Raw genomic sequence first — 16,353 nt, 5'->3', positions numbered from 1 at the left:
TTAAAGACACGCCTAGGCTCCAAGCTCATATAAAAGAGCGTCTCCAAGCTCATATAAAAGAGCAACACTTGCGCCTGTTGCGTGCCCAGGTGCTCCTTTGACAACATAGTGCTTTTTCATATGGAATATGAGCATGCTTTAATAATGATTTACACCCAGGCGCGGCAGCACTGCTGCCTAGGCTCCAAATGACTTCTAGCGCCTTGGGCCAAGAAAAAAATAAACAACCACTTTAATCTTTTTACGAGGGGAAAAAAAACAAATTAAAGAAATATTCATCAAATGTTAACAGTAAAATTCTTATCTACCATGAGAATTTTTTTTTTGTTTTATTGAAAATCCCAATGAGTCCCCAACCCTAGACAATTTCCTTCCAAAAGAACTACATCAAGAACAAAATGAAATTAAAGCATAAAATTTGAATAGAAAAGGAGGTCCATGCAATTGCCATTGTAACATCCCAGTACAAACAAGAAATCTTAATACACACATGTACATATATGTATATACTCATTAACACACAAATTAACTGCAAACCAAAAGAAAAGCAGAAAGCAAGTTCATCAACTGTAACAAAACTTATTGACAAAAATAAATAAAATTTCTCCAAATATATATATATACCCACACACATATAAATATATACTCCGTGTATATATATATATATATATCCATAAAGCATCATATATCAAAGATAAACGCTATCCATTCATTCTCAGATATCAAGCTTATAGAGTCAAATGGTTCATTCAGGTCCATGAAAAAGACCCTCTCTAATCCATTCCCTAATCCATAGGTGCCGATTTGGTGGTCCCAAACATAACATAAAGCAAATTGAAACATTCTAATCCTTTCAAGTAATAAAGATTACGTGTACAAAGTCATATATCAATCAACAGAGACACCATCAAGCATAAAATTTGAAGAGAAAAGGAGGTCCATGCAATTCCCATTGTCACATCTCAATCATCCAAGAAAGCTTAATACATACATATACATTTATTTACACTCATCATATTATAACAAGTATCAGAAAACAAGAAGAAAATAAGAAAGCAACTATAGATCCATCAGCTCTAACAAAACCTATTGAGAAAAACAATTCAAATTTCTCCAAATATATATATATATATATATATAAACCAAAGATATGCGCTATCCAAGTGCAACATTCACATATATCTCCTAACAACATCAAGTTTATAGAGTCAAATGGTTCATTCATGGGATATGCAAAATTCTCAATTATATATATTCCATAATCCAAAAAAGAAAGAAGTGAATAATCAATTTATTTAACAGACACAAACCCAAATTAGATAACTCAGATCTTATCAATATCTTCGTCCTCGAACTCGATATAATCATCGCCGGCTCCGTCGTCCTCCTCGTCGAGACCTCCGGCGATGCCCTCGTTGAGCCTAGTGTTCTCCGGCAGCTCTCCGTAGGCCTTCAAGAGCCTGGCCTCATCGGGCATGTACTTGAGGATGACGTCGGCCTTGTCGTCCTGGTAGTCCCTGAGGCCGACGAGGATGATGTCCCCGGCGGCGATCCAGACCTTCTTGTGCATCTTGCCACGGATGTGGCAGAGGCGTTTGGTGCCGTCGATGCACATGGCTTCGCAACGGCCGTTGCCGAGCATGCGGAGGACCTGAGCGTACTCTTGGCCGTCTTCCTTGAACACCAGCTCGCGCTTCTCGTCGTCGGCTTCGTTCTTGCCTCTCTTCCGGTTCTTGCCTCCCTTACCCTTGTTCTTCGGCATCGCTGTGTTTTCCTTCTTCTGTGTCTTGCGAGAGTTGCAAAGAGAGAAAAAGAGATTTGTAAAGAGAGAGAGCGGTGATGCGATGAATGAATCTGAAAACCCTAACCCTGGTTTTGTTGAATTTGGACGTTGGGAATATAAGAAGGCCCTGTATTTTACGAAATATCGAAAGTGCCTGGAATTTTATGGTATTTCATTGTGCGGCGGCGGTGAGGGTATTTAAGGGACCGTTTGGGTCCCTTGAAAATCCACTTTCTAGTGTTTCGTCATCAAAATGAAGAAAAAGCATGTCCGTCATCCAAAGGAAGTGCTTTTTCTTTTTCACTGTTGGACCTTTATGCTCCGTTTGGTTGGAGGGATGGAAAAATGGATGGAAGGAAGAGGGGGAGGGATGGATGAGTAATCCCTAGGGAAAGGGAAAGTGTCTCCTTCATTTTTTGTTTGGTTGAATGGAAGGGATAACAGAAAGGATTAATAGAAGGGTAGTTTTTTTTTGTTTGGTTGGAAGGAAGGAAATGATAATTTTTATACACTTTTTACTAATATACCCTTACTATATAAAGTTATAAAATTAATTAATTTAAAATTATTTAATAATATTGAGCTCTAGTAACAAGTTGTCTAAAATGAATGTTTTATACGTACCAAACAAATTTTTTTTTTTTTTTTTTAAATGAATACTTCAAAATTCAGATGTTGTACTGTTAATGGGTTATTTGATTGGCAAATTCAACATTTCATACTTCTCACAATATACTTCAAAATTCAGATGGTGTTAAATAGGTTTTTCTAATTAGCAAATTCAACAATTCATACTTCTCGCAATATTCAATCACTGGAAAATGCCCAGCGCGCAATTACTAATTTTTAAGACAGAGTAAAACATTTCATAAGATATGTTTGAACCTTTTGCTATCATTAGAAAAATCACTCCTATACTTTATATTCACTAATATTTTCATGCCACAAAAATGAAAGAGAACAATGTAAGAACATCTTGAATAAAATTTAATGAGTCCTAAAAGAGCGACCAGTTTATTTTATTTATGTAAATGAAGAAACCAAATCTTCAACCAAAACAAACAAATAAAGTATATAACAATAATTGAAATGCAGTGCAAGAAAAAAAAAAAAAAAAAACAGCATGAACAAAAAATTACTGACTCTTCAAGAGTCATTTCCTCTATCCATCACCATATTAAGCAATTCAAGACGCCTCTCAGTTGGAACAGCAAAAAATGCGCTTTTGTGCTGAGGGTATTTGATAAGGAATATAAATGCATCCAACTGTTTATTATCAGGAACTCCAATTCTCATTAGTTCAGCAAATAATTCTTCATCTGGATGATAATTAGCTTATGTTTTCTCAACTATTGCAACTCTCTTTGCTGCAATTTCGAGTCCCTTCTCAGCAACAAGGTTTCCTTTTTCAATTGCCTCGGCTACTTTGTTAATTCCAGATCCAATAACTTCAATCTCTCTCTCAAACACATCAGCCATTACATCCTTTCTTTTTGAACCCTTTGAAGACCCCCCACATTGTGAATTTGACTCATGGTTGTTGTTTTGAGTACTACTTGAGGTACCATTCTCTGTTCCCCATTTGCGAACTTTTTCCTTTGCACTTATAGCACCTTGACCAGTAGCTCTATCTTTTGCAAAAAGTTCAAACAACTTACCATAATGGTTGATTTTGGTGTGCCTCCATTTTGAAGCTGATGGTTTTGCCTAAAAGTAAGAAACATATATCATGCATTATTCAAATATATATATACATGATTAAATAAACTAAAAGAAAAATAATTAAAATAAATAATAAAATGACTGCATACCTCTATGAGGGCCTTCCATACTTCTGGTTCAGCTTCAAAGAGTTTTGTTTCTGGACTCCATGATATCCCACTTAAATTTTTGAACAAGTCATAACATGTGTTAAAATTATTTTTCATTGTTTTCATATGATTTTTCACGTGATCTTTATCAAACGAATAGCCAAGTTTTTGAGAGCATATCTTCACAACATTTGAATATGCTGTAGATGTGAAAGTTCCATCAACTCTGTTCCCATTTTCTTGTTGCTCCAATAATGCATCAAGTAATATACCATCCATTTCTTCAGTCCACTTTATTGCATCTTTCTTAATATCATTCATATTCACATTGTTATTTGATTTCTTCATTTCCACGACCTGTAATTTTTTTTATATCATATAAAAATAAATTCTCTACAGCACATATTTAAAAAAAAAAAAAAGTAAAAATATAAAACCACAAACGACAAATTTTAATGTGAAATAGGCATCTAACATAACAAGATATAGTAATTAGAAATAAAATATCATCATGATTCAATAAATTAAAGACATGAAAATGCTGTAACAAATATAAAAAAAAAATAGAAACATCATAGTTCGTAGTCCTCCCACATGTTAGCTGCTATGGCATTCCTTATAATTGATCCTTGCTTAGCTTCGTCATCATTAATGAGTGTGTATCTCTCCCCATCATTATGTACATCCATGTTCATGAGGTCTCGTTCAACTTCTTCAATCAATCTTTCATCAGGATCTACACCCATTAGATAATTATGTAGGATACAACATGCTAAAACAATCTCTGTAACTGTATCAACTGGATAATGAGCCTCTGCACCCGTTGAAATAATTGGAAATCGTTTTTTAAGCACTCCAAATACTCTTTCAATTACATTGCGCAAGGAAGAATGTCGAAGATTAAATAATTCTTGAGCATTTTCTGGTGCACGTGATGAGTATTCTTTCAAATGATACCGAACACCTCTATATGGAGTTATTAGTCCACTCGTTAACATATAACCTCCATCCACTAAATAATATTTACCTAGAAGAAATAAAAACATTATAAGTTACTATTTTTAACTTATGTCATCATAAATCATAAATTTGATACAAATGACTATAAGTTACCTTCAGGGATTATTAATTTTTCTTCTCGTTCTGAAAGGGCATTTTTTATGACCCTTGAATCAGATGCCGTTCCTTCCCACACAGGCAAAACATATGTAAATTTCATGTCAAACGAGCATGCCGCTAGGACATTTTGTGTTGGATAGTCTTTTCTTCCTCGATATCTTGGTGCATCTTTTTTAGATACTTTCACACGAATATGAGTCCCATCTATGGCTCCTACACAATCCTGAAATTTTTAAAAAGTTATTATTATTATTCTATATGTCATAAATATTTGAAAGATAATATTAATCATATAAATTTAATTTTTTACCTTGAAATAGGGATAAAATCTGCTACTATGGCGTATTTCTGGAGGGACTTCGGAACCTCTTGGTGGTTGTAGGTATAAATCTTCTAAACTGATTATTGCTTTTAGTACATCATGAAAATGACGACTAATGGTCTCGCCAGATCGAATAAAGAAGAATTGAATGGCACGATTCTTCACATTATGCGACAAGATATAAAGAAACTTTGCTACTTTCTCCTCAACCAAAACATTTCTATTGTCCTTGAGACGACCAGTGGAACGAAGTATGTTACACAATTTAGCAAATGCATATGGTCCCATACGTAATATATCTCGACAATTCTCATTAGAAGCAAGTTTTTTCATTAGTTGTTCACGCATACTAAGTTTTTCCCCATCAATATCATTTATTGCCCTATTCACATGGTGTGAATGGAATGTCATTCCCATCATGTAAAGGATGCGAACAATATAACAAATAAGTTGAACCACCTGTATCTTTCGTCTCCATTCCCAGCTATTTAAATATTCTACAACATTATCACCAAAAGTTTCTTCTCCACAGTCTTGCAATTCATGTGTCTCATTCTTATCCCCACTCTCATATAAATCTCCTTCTATTTCCATCTAGCAAATGTATGTAATCAATAGATAATTAGTAAGACAAATGAATTAAAATTTAAAATAATTTTATCATTAATAAACAAATAAAACCATTAACTAGTCATGAGAAAATTTTTCTAATTAGTTAATCCTCATAGAAGATAAAATATAAACAACAGAGACGATCAAACAAAGCAACAAATATAAATGTATGTATGCAGTGAAATAAAAGTATTAAGTGTGTATATATATCACATATAGTTGCAAATACATTTCCTCTGGCTTGTGAGATTAAATTTATAATAATGGCATGTCCATCAGGTATATATATATATTGCATGGTAGGAAATTAAAACAAACAAAATGTCTGTAACACAATATCAGTGTACTAATCGATTAATGTACATATTCTTAACCTTAATACAAATGAATAAACATGGTAGGAAATTAATACACATGAATAAACTTTAGCATAAGAGTATCAAATGAATTGGGTGCGGGGCGACCTCAAGCAGCTCGATCGGCAGTGGGTGTTGCAATATTAATGGTTGCTACAGAAAGCATTTTGGATGTTGGTATAATGATATTGGGGCGTAAAATATGGGGGTATTATATAGTAAGGAAGAGAAGGTAGCTTTAACTATAAAAAAAAAATAAATAAATAAAAAAAGGAAGAGAATGTAGAACAGACCAAAATGATCAAGATGAATATCAGAAAACGTGTGTAGAGAAAAATTTTAGTAAAAAATGATTTATTTATGGAGAGATTTATTTTAATAAAGTTTCTATATTGATGAAACTCTACTGAGTAATTAATAATTGACAATACTTTATCTGCAAAAGAAATAATTGTATGAAGTTTCTATATTGATGAAACTCTACTGGGTAATTAATAAATCTTGTGCTTGGGGTTGGTTGTTACAGAAAATATATATATATATATACAAAATTAAAAGCAAAACAGAAAAGGTACCTGAGTTGTGCTTTTCACGAATCTATGTTCAACAAAGTTTATCAGCTTCAATGAAGTTTGCCGGCAAAATAATCAGTATAGCGGCAAAATAATCAATATAGTTGTATAACGCAGTAGGGTTTTAACAATTTTTAGGAAGGACAAAAATGGAAATTAAACCAAAATTGGTAGTTATCCTTTTTTCTCTCCACTCTTCCCCCCAAATTTGGGCGGATAGGAAAATGTATAGCAATGAGGGATAAAGCATCCCTCCTTACTTCCTCCCTCTCTTCCCTTCCCTCCAACCAAACATAAAAACATTGATCCATCCCTCCTCCTATCCATTCCTCCCCAATCCATCCCTCCAACCAAACATAGCATTAAGGAGACTCTGACGTATGCCTGCAATACCGGCGGGTTTAAAATATAACTTGAACTCAATCTATTATAAGAAGTACTAAATTCAAACCCAATTCTATCTTTGTGGATTTGGGCTCACGCTAGGTAATACCGATATGGATACGGGACACGAATACGATACTACACGGACACTATATTAAATTTTAAAAAATAAAATACAGACACGACAAGGATACATCAATAAAATAATAATATAAATTTATTATATATAAAAAAATTATTCATAAACCATTTAAATTTGACCTAGTTAATATTTCATATTTTAGAATATATATATATATATATATACAATAGCCTATCATATAGCCCATGTGCCCAAATTTCTTTCAAGTACAAATCTTATACCCAAAAGGTTTAAGGTTAGCCTGGTGACCAAACAAGTGGTCACATAAGATAAGATTGCAATACAGATTGTAGTACAAATATTATCAATGCATTTTATTTTTATCTCATTTTCTTGGGGTATCTCTCTGTCTTCTGCCTTCTTTCTTCTTTCATCTCTTCAACTTCTTTTATTTTATTTTTGTTTATATTCTCCTCTACCCAAACTTTCAGATCGGACAAAGTTGGTATAGAAGAACACGATACTGGCAAATAGATCTGTTAATTTATTTGTATTGTATCAATTTATACTTTATTTCATTTACGAACTTTTTTTTTCTGTCTATTATATAGAGACGAATATATACACATCTATTTAGATATAATGATTATATTGATATATCAACTTCTCATCTTCTTTCTTCTTTTTTTTCAAAAAAAATCTAAAAGATCCCGTTGCCGTGTTTTATCCCGTGTCGCTGGCATATCTTTTACCAGTTTAAAAATAATAAAAACAAGACACAATTATAAGGTGTCGGATACGTGTCCGGCCCTTCGACACGCGTGTCCGACGCAGGTACGTTACACACTTTGTGCGTGTCCGTACTTCATGGGGCTCAAATTATACCTCAAACCTGCCGAGTTGTAGCCCTACCTCAAAGTTTATGAGAAGATGGATTTTCAAGGGACCCAAACAGTCCCTTAAATACCTTTACCGCCGCCACACAATGAAATACCATAAAATTCCAGGCACTTTCAATATATCATAAAATACATGGACTTCTTATATTCCCAACGTCCAAATTCATATTCATTCATCGCATCACTACTCTCTTTCTTCACAATTCTTTTTTTCGCTCTCTCTGCAACTCTCGCAACACACAGAAGAAGGAAAACACAGCGATGCCGAAGAACAAGGAAAATGAGGCAACCCACCATATATATATGTGTGTGTGCATTTGGATTATTTGGGAACTATTGTCAGGATATGGGTTTTATGCCATACCATTGTCAAGATACACACGAAACGCCATTGTTAGGATATGACTATTTATTTATTTGTTCCTACCCATTGTCAGGATATGAGTATGGTTGTTTAGCACCATTGTTAGGATATGGCTAACTATATCTATAATGATATTATGTGTACCATTATACAAGTTTGAGGTATTGTGATCGGTGGTTAGGATTGAGGCATATATTGCCAGTTGAGATGGGTAGTTGGATTTAAGGATGTAAGTGCCCTGGTAGAAGGAGGAATCATAACCATTTTTGTGTGCGATTTGTATGAGATACCCACTATACGGTTGAGTCTGCCTTAGTCCAGTGAGAGTCTTTAATGTGTATATTTATATATTTATCGACTATGTAGCTATTGCATGAGTTAGCTATAGATGTGTAGTTTCTTTAGGTATCTGTTTGGGTTGTCGTAGAAATGACTTGTTGTAGGTTTTGACCCATCGTTGTTATATTTTTCAAGTCCTCGTTCGTAGCAGGGTTAGCAGTTGTTCGTGCAGATCAGATACTTGGCACCATCCGGAACGCCATTGGACCATACCGTAAGCCTACGGCTGGACTCGGCCTGTTCGTCCTGAGTGCGATACGGGAGATTATCCGAAGCAACCGCCTCGGACCTCGTCCCTTGCTTTTGCTGAACCTCACTAGGTCGAGCCCCGTTGGGTGGTGTCTCGTTGGCTGGAGGCTCGTGAACCGGAGGTAAATTCCGGGTGGGAGGTGGTGCCGCAGCATCGCCTGGTGGTGGTTGTGGCGTTAGCCTGGCCATGGCCGTGTGCAGCGTATGAGTCTGCTGCTGAAGCGCAGCTATCTGGGCGACACTCGTATCGTTTGCTTGCCGGAGTGTCTCAAATTGGTGCAAGAACTCTTCTCGCATCTTTTGCATCAATTCTATCTGTTGATTCATTACTGACTTTCCGTTTGACATTCCAGACACGATTAAAGGATTTAATTTGAAGAACAAGTGGGAGTATATTTCTATACGGTTCCCACAGACGGCGCCAAAGTGTAGGTGCAAAATTTCGCTCAACCAATAATGACTGAGAAAAATAAAACAACTCACTCAAAAACAATAAAAATAAATAAGAACAATGTGTAGAGAAGTGTGGAATTGCTTGATCCTTTATTGGAGGTTTTAGCCTCTATTTATATACAAAAGATTGCAAAATTATGGTAGGACTCGCGTTGCTTGCCCTCCAATTCTTTCTATATAACCATACTTTTCTAATAGAGTTCTTTCCATTGTTGAATTTTCCATACATAGAACTTGCCTTGTACAGAACTTCCTATCCGAATTTTCCTTCTAGGTAAATTCTTCAAATGGTAGGATTTGTGCATTCTTGGGCTGAATATATTTTGATCCGGCTGGGCTTGGGTAACAGGCCGGATGTTAAATACTCATATCTGGGCTGACGACAAGCTGGGCTGATGGCTTCTTGAGTCGGCCTTGATGGAATGGTCTTGGGCTGTAAATACCCTCAACTTGGGCTTGAGCATGATGGGCCTTATATGTCCTTGGCCTGTAGATATGGGTAGTGGTGACGTGTGCATTTTTTATTGGAGGGAGTTTTTTTCCCTCCACACTTTGCCCCAAATTCCATTTTTAATTGAGTGACGGCTCCTATTAAAGAGGGAATTGAAACCGGTTTTCACTTTGCTTCAGAAACGGTTCGTGGCCTTTCGTTATTACTTTCGTCGCACAAGATTTTGCAAGAGTTACATTTGCCCTTGCTGCACTTCTGCATCCTTCATTTCATCGCTTCCTTCGCTTTGTCAGGTTAGTCTCGCATCTTTCTCTTCAATCTTTCATTATGAGTACTTTATCTACTCCCGAACGTGTAGACCTTGGGGATTCTGAATCCACACCTTCATCTTCCCCCATTCGCATTAGGGCTCCCCCTCCTAGGGTTTCTACAGATCGCCCTTCGTTGAATCCATCAGGTACTTCCCCTCTTCCAACCGAAACATTCACCTCAGACTCTGATTACGTTCTTACCCATGAAGAGAAGAAAGCAATCATCTCTATTCGCCGCATCAAATTCTCTATTGCTTCGGTAATGGAAGAATTTGATGTTCCTGAAGGAGTAGACATTGCAGAATATCCCGAGGGTGCCGATTTCACCTCCGGCGAGGGAATTGAGGAGGATGAGTTGCTTCTTTCTGTAGGGCACCTTAACGCCCTCCGATTCCCTCTTCATCCCTTCTATCATTTAGCTTTCAATAAGCTAGGTCTTGCCCCCCTTCAAGTAAATCCCAATTTCTTTCGCATCCTTTCGGCGTTGTTGGTGCGCCGGAAATTAGAGGCTCTGGATTTGACCCTTGCCGACCTTCTGCTTACTTATAATATATCTAAGCATGGGACCGAGCCTGGTCGCTTCTTTTTTACCTCTCCCCTTCATCAAAGGATATGCACGAACCTTCCTTCATCCGAAAAGAAATGGAAAGAAAGGATGGTCGTAGTTAAAGGGAAATGGTTCGTGTCCCAATCAATTGCGCTTCCCATTCCGCGCAAATTCGGGAAATTAGGTATAGAATATTTAACCTCCCTTCATACCAAGTGTTCTGGCTGTTTTCCTTGCCAAGTCTTAATATTTCGCCGTATTTATGAATTTCTTGGTGTTTTTTCAGCTACATTCCCGGCCTCCGCAGCAAGGAACAGACTTTCTTTTCTTGAGGAACGAGTCTGGAGTAACCCCTCGCCTATCGAGGACCTGCTAACTTCCTCCAACCTCAAGGACATTGCTTCCAGTGCCGTTGCTGCAGACCTCATGGACCTGGCTTTACCATCCTTTGACAGTTTCCCTATGACCGAGGAGGAGATACGGCGGGCTGTAAAAAAGAAAGCCGGAGATGCCCAACCCTTGGTCGTCATTGGATCAACTGAGGATGAGGTGGAGGTTGAGGAACCACCATTGAAGAAATCTCGCCTCAACCCCTCTTCCTCTGGCAAGGGCAAAGTCCCCTCTAAAAGCAGAGGGAAAAAAGCTGGGGAGGCTGAACCTGAAGATGAAGTCAGGGCCTTTGTTCTTGCTGAGACTGGAGCTCCTTGGACTCCTTCCTTCACCAGGGCTGACAGGTCAGTCCTACACTCAGGGGATTCTGTGGTTACAGACCCTTCAGCGGCACTGGCGATGGCTCGAGGAATGTGGCTCCCAAAGGACGAGGAAGCCATCAGCCAAATGGGGTTGGAGCAACTACTCCCCTCTGCCCCAGTCCGGGCCATAGAGGTTCGCATTGCACCTTCAGAATTATGCTACTCTTGCCTGCTTGTGCTTCTATTTATGCTTATATTTGCTTCCCTGTTAAACAGAGTCTATACCACACCATGGCCCTCTGCGCCACTGCTGAAGCTCAATCCCTCTCCATCAAGAAGTTGGAAAAGGATCTTGACAATGCAGAGAAGAGAGCTACTACTGCCTCTACCAATCTGAAGATAGCTTCTGAAGCCAATGATGCGTATAAGAGGCAGTTGTTAGCCTCTGAGGCTAAGGTGGATTCTCTTCAGGCCGAGGTTCAACGCCTGACCGAGGCTCTTACTACTTGCTTCAAGGCGGGGAAGCAAATGCAGGGGCGCTACTCCTGTCTGGCGCACCTGGCTAGTGCTAAGGCGTTCCGGTCTGGCTATAATCAGGGCTCAGGCCCTAAGACGATGGATCCGGACGCCTTTGACAAGCAGGTGGGGGTGCACTTCCCATATGATGAAGGGCCGGAGGCTTTGGAAGCTGAAATTCGCTTTGCCGAGATGGTGAAGGCACACCTGAAGGGTACTCCTAGCTCCCCTGCTCCTGCGGCTACCTCAAGTCCTAATGTAGTGGATGCTTTTGAATCTACTCCCTTCGATCCGAAGAGGAAGTAGAACTATGTATTTTGTTTTTATGAACAGCCTGTTTTGGGATAATGAATAGAACTTTTCGTTTTAGGCTTGCCTGACTTGTTTTTGCTATATGCTCTTGATATATTTCTCTGACTGGTAATGTGTTTAAACACTAAACATTGTCTTTATACTTCGGATTTATGCTATCCGTGAAAATGAAAGGATTGTGGGAAGAAGGAGATCCTTTTAACAGTTTAGTTGATATCGCAGGACGAGTCGTATGGACAATGATTTAACTGTTAAATGAACCTTCCTCGCCTTCTACTTGCCTTCAGTATACATACTCTTTCCTTCTCATGTGTTCCTGATGTGGGGTGGAATATGATGAACTTATGACATATCCGCATACACAAGGTATTAAACACTTGGAGTCCGGAGGAAAGAGTTTTGATCTGAATAGGACACTTAGGGTCCGAAGCTGCCTCGGATACTCAGGATCCGAGGCGAATTATACATTCCCTGGCGTGGAGCCGGAAAGGGGTTTTGCCGAACTGAACACGTAGGGTCCGAGGCGAGATTTTCGCCGAGCCGAACACTTAGGGTCCGAGGCGAATGACCTATTCTCCGGCGCTGAGCCCGAGGGGAGGTTTAAATGAATCACTTCCCGGCGCTAAGCCAGAGGGGAGGTTTTGCCGAGCCGGACACTTAGGGTCCGAGGCGAGAGAACTACTCCCCGGCATTGAGCCTGAGGGGAGGTTGTGTCGAACCGGACACTTGAGGTCCGAGGCGAATGAATTACTTCCCGGCGCTGACCCGGCGCTGAGCCAGAGGGGAGGTTTTGCCGAGCCGGACACTTAGGGTCCGAGGCGAGAGAACTACTCCCCGGCGCTGAGCCTGAGGGGAGGTTGTCCCGAACCGGACACTTGAGGTCCGAGGCGAATGAATTACTCCCCGGCGCTGAGCCCGAGGGGAGGTTTAAATGAATCACTCCTCGGCGCTGAGCTAGAGGGGAGGTTTTGCCGAGCCAGACACTTAGGGTCCGAGGCGAGAGAACTACTCCCCGGCGCTGAGCCTGAGGGGAGGTTGTGTCGAACCGGACACTTGAGGTCCGAGGCGAATGAATTATTCCCCGGCGCTGACCCGGCGCTGAGCCAGAGGGGAGGTTTTGTCGAGCCGGACACTTAGGGTCCGAGGTGAGAGAACTACTCCCCGGCGCTGAGCCTGAGGGGAGGTTGTGCCGAACTGGACACTTGAGGTCCAAGGCGAATGAATTACTCCCCGGCGCTGAGCCCGAGGGGAGGTTTAAATGAATCACTCCCCGGTGCTGAGCCAGAGGGGAGGTTTTGCCGAGCCGGACACTTAGGGTCCGAGGCGAATGAATTACTCCCCGGCGCTGAGCCTGAGGGGAGGTTTATTTCATATTTTTCCTCAAATCACTTATTATGAGGCTGAAGACTCAAAAATGATAGGAGGCCAAGAAAGCGAGTAATAGTGGCTGTGAAGTTCTCCATTTGTCGACTTTAGAGACCTGCCTCCACTGATACTCCCTTCTTGGCAGCCAAATGTTGTGGACCGCGCATATATGAACCGCATTTATTCTTTATTTCTATCCGATGTGGGACATAGACTAAATTTTGTCAAAAAAGTCGGTGTAAGGAATGCCTCTGGTATTGAGCTTGACGGCTTTAAATACCAGTGGGCCCTCCTTACACCGTAATTAACTATTTGAATATTCCCATATATAACAGAATGTAGCACATACTGTTTTATCGATGTGGGATAGAAAATTTTAAGCACAGGCCATAATTCATGTGTTTTGTGTCGTGTGTGCTTGTTGGTTTTTGTGTTTGTGTTTTGTTCGTTTTTGTTTTTGTTTTGTAAAAATCATTGTTTTGTGCGACTTGGCATGCGCATAAAAATTGCGTAATCATAGAGTTCGTATGACTCCCCATTTTTATAAAAAGAAACAAAAACAGAGGAGAGTGATATTGAATAGAGAAGCAAAATAAAGAAAAGTTTGGCTAACTGCGGACATATTCAGCCTTATTTGTGAAGAACTTATAGCAAAATTGACAAACTTAACTAATGGAAACACCTTTTCAGGTGTATTGCGTTCCAAGGACGCGCAATGGGGCGTCCGCCAGCTTCGGCCAAACAATATGCTCCTTTCCCCACTACTTCGGTAACTCTGTAGGGTCCGGTCCAATGAGGTTCCAGTTTCTTTACATGAGCTGTCTCCTGCTTCAACACCCAATCGCCTACCACAAAACTCCTGATCCTGACGCGTTTGTTATAACTGTTACACACCTGTTGTTGGTAGGCCGCGAGTCGAATTGCTGCTGCATCTCTCCTTTCGTCCACCAAATCAAGGCTATGTTCGAGTTGTTGCTCATTGTTCCCCTCCAGCACCAAGGATGTCCGAAGGGTTGGGATTATGGACTCGGTAGGAATGACAGCTTCGGACCCATATGCCATAGCAAATGGGCTTTCTCCCGTGGGTCGTCTTGGAGTGGTTCGATAGGCCCAAAGCACTTGAGGGAGATTCTCGTACCACTTTGTCTTCAATTTCTCCAATTTTTTCTTTAAGCACCCGAATATCGTGCGATTAGTTATTTCAGCTTGCCCATTGCCTTGTGGATGACTAACTGCAGCCAACTTTTGCAAGATTCCATGTTCGCTAAAGAATTTCCTTGTACTTCTGTTATCGAGGTTCTTACCATTGTCCATTATGATGACTTTTGGTACCCCAAACCGGCAAATAATGTTGCTCCAAATGAAATGCTTTACTTCTTCGTGGGTGATGCTAGAGAAGGCTTCAGCTTCCACCCACTTGGTGAAGTAATCCGTAGCCAGAAGCACATGCTCCTTTTTGTCCATGGTTTTGGGCAATGGTCCTACTATATCAATCCCCCATTGGGCGAACGGCCATGGATTAGCCATGGCGTGCAAACCCTCGGCAGGTTGGTGCTTTATTGGACCATGACGCTGACACTTGTCACATCGTCTTGAGTACTCCTCGGCATTCCGAGCCAAGTATGGCCAGAAATAACCTTGGGTCAGAATTTTGTGTGCAAGGGATCTTCCTCCGGAGTGGTTTCCACAATCTCCTTCATGAACTTGTTTTAGAATTGTGAGAGCCTCAGTAGGGGTTACACACTTGAGATAGGGACCGGAGAATGACCTTCGGTACAACTGGTTATTAATGATGGCATACTTAGCCGCGGTAAGCCTAAGCTTCCTTGCCTCAGCTTTCTGATTCGGGAGAACCCCTTCCTTGAGGTAGGCTTCGATTGGATCAATCCAGCAGGGCTCGCGTGGTACTTCCGGGATCACCATCACCTCTTGCTGGGGATTAATGCTAGGTCCTTCGAGAACATCGATTGGAACAAGCCGAACCAATTCTTCATCTGAAGACGATGCGGCTGCGGCCAATCGATCTGCTTCGGCATTTTCATCTCGTGGTACCTGATGGAACTCGATTTGATCGAACTCTCGGATAGCACTCTCTACAGCATCTTTGTATGACTTCATACGTTCCTCCTTGGGAGAATATTGCCCTGTCACTTGATTGATCACAAGCTGTAAATCACTAAAAACTTTTAAACATCGTACCTGTAGCTGTTTAGCTAGCCGAAGTCCGGCGAGCATTGCCTCATACTCGGCCTCGTTATTAGTAGATGGGAAATCTAGCAGAATTGACTGCTGCAGCTTGGTACCCTCGGGTGTTGTGATGTCAATACCAGCCCCTGCCCTCTTCCGGTTGGACGAGCCATCAACTCGTAACTCCCAGTATGGTTCTGGAAGTGTCGGTTCCTCAGGTTGATCTTCGTACTCTAGTAGGAAATCCGCTACCGACTGCCCCTTGTGAGATACCTTCGGTGCATAGGTGATGTCAAAAGAGCTAAGTTCAATAGCCCATTTTGTAATTCGACCAGACAGGTCTGGTTTAGCTAGGATAGCCCGTATAGGGTAATTTGTAAGTACCACTATGCTGTGAGACTCGAAGTAATGTCGAAGTTTCTTCTTGGCATAAATTAACGCCAGGATTACCTTTTCTGTCTTGCTGTACCGTGTCTCGGCATCCGTCATAGTTTTGCTTGTGTAAAAGATTGGGTGCTGAACCTTGTCTTCTTCTTTGATCAACACTGCATTTGTTGCTACAGCTGATACTGCCAGGTACAGGATGAGAGTGTCTCCGGGCGTTGGAGCAGAAAGGATTGGGGGTTT

The 16,353-nt window shown here is 40.4% G+C and overlaps 2 protein-coding genes across 2 annotated transcripts; both read right to left on the bottom strand.

Moving 5' to 3' along the window:
- Window positions 1–1,229: 1,229 nt before the first annotated feature.
- LOC132312205 (eukaryotic translation initiation factor 1A) lies at window positions 1,230–1,948 on the bottom strand. Its single transcript, XM_059810478.1, has one exon. The coding sequence runs from the start codon at window positions 1,760–1,762 to the stop codon at window positions 1,325–1,327; it is 438 nt and encodes a 145-aa protein (XP_059666461.1). The 5' UTR covers window positions 1,763–1,948; the 3' UTR covers window positions 1,230–1,324.
- A 2,218-nt stretch (window positions 1,949–4,166) lies between these two features.
- On the bottom strand, window positions 4,167–5,629 carry LOC132314386 (uncharacterized). Its single transcript, XM_059813260.1, has 3 exons — window positions 5,024–5,629; window positions 4,708–4,936; window positions 4,167–4,621 (listed from the first exon to the last, which is right to left on the bottom strand). The coding sequence occupies exons 1-3, from the start codon at window positions 5,627–5,629 to the stop codon at window positions 4,167–4,169; spliced, it is 1,290 nt and encodes a 429-aa protein (XP_059669243.1).
- Window positions 5,630–16,353: the final 10,724 nt, after the last annotated feature.

This window comes from Cornus florida, unplaced genomic scaffold (assembly GCF_030987335.1).
Source record: "Cornus florida cultivar Cherokee Brave unplaced genomic scaffold, ASM3098733v1 CherokeeBrave_3.0.0_Hap2_Chr06, whole genome shotgun sequence".
Classification (NCBI taxonomy): Eukaryota; Viridiplantae; Streptophyta; class Magnoliopsida; order Cornales; family Cornaceae; genus Cornus; species Cornus florida.
The sequence above is the reverse complement of the archived record's forward strand: the minus strand, read 5'-3'. Positions and strand labels throughout refer to the sequence as shown.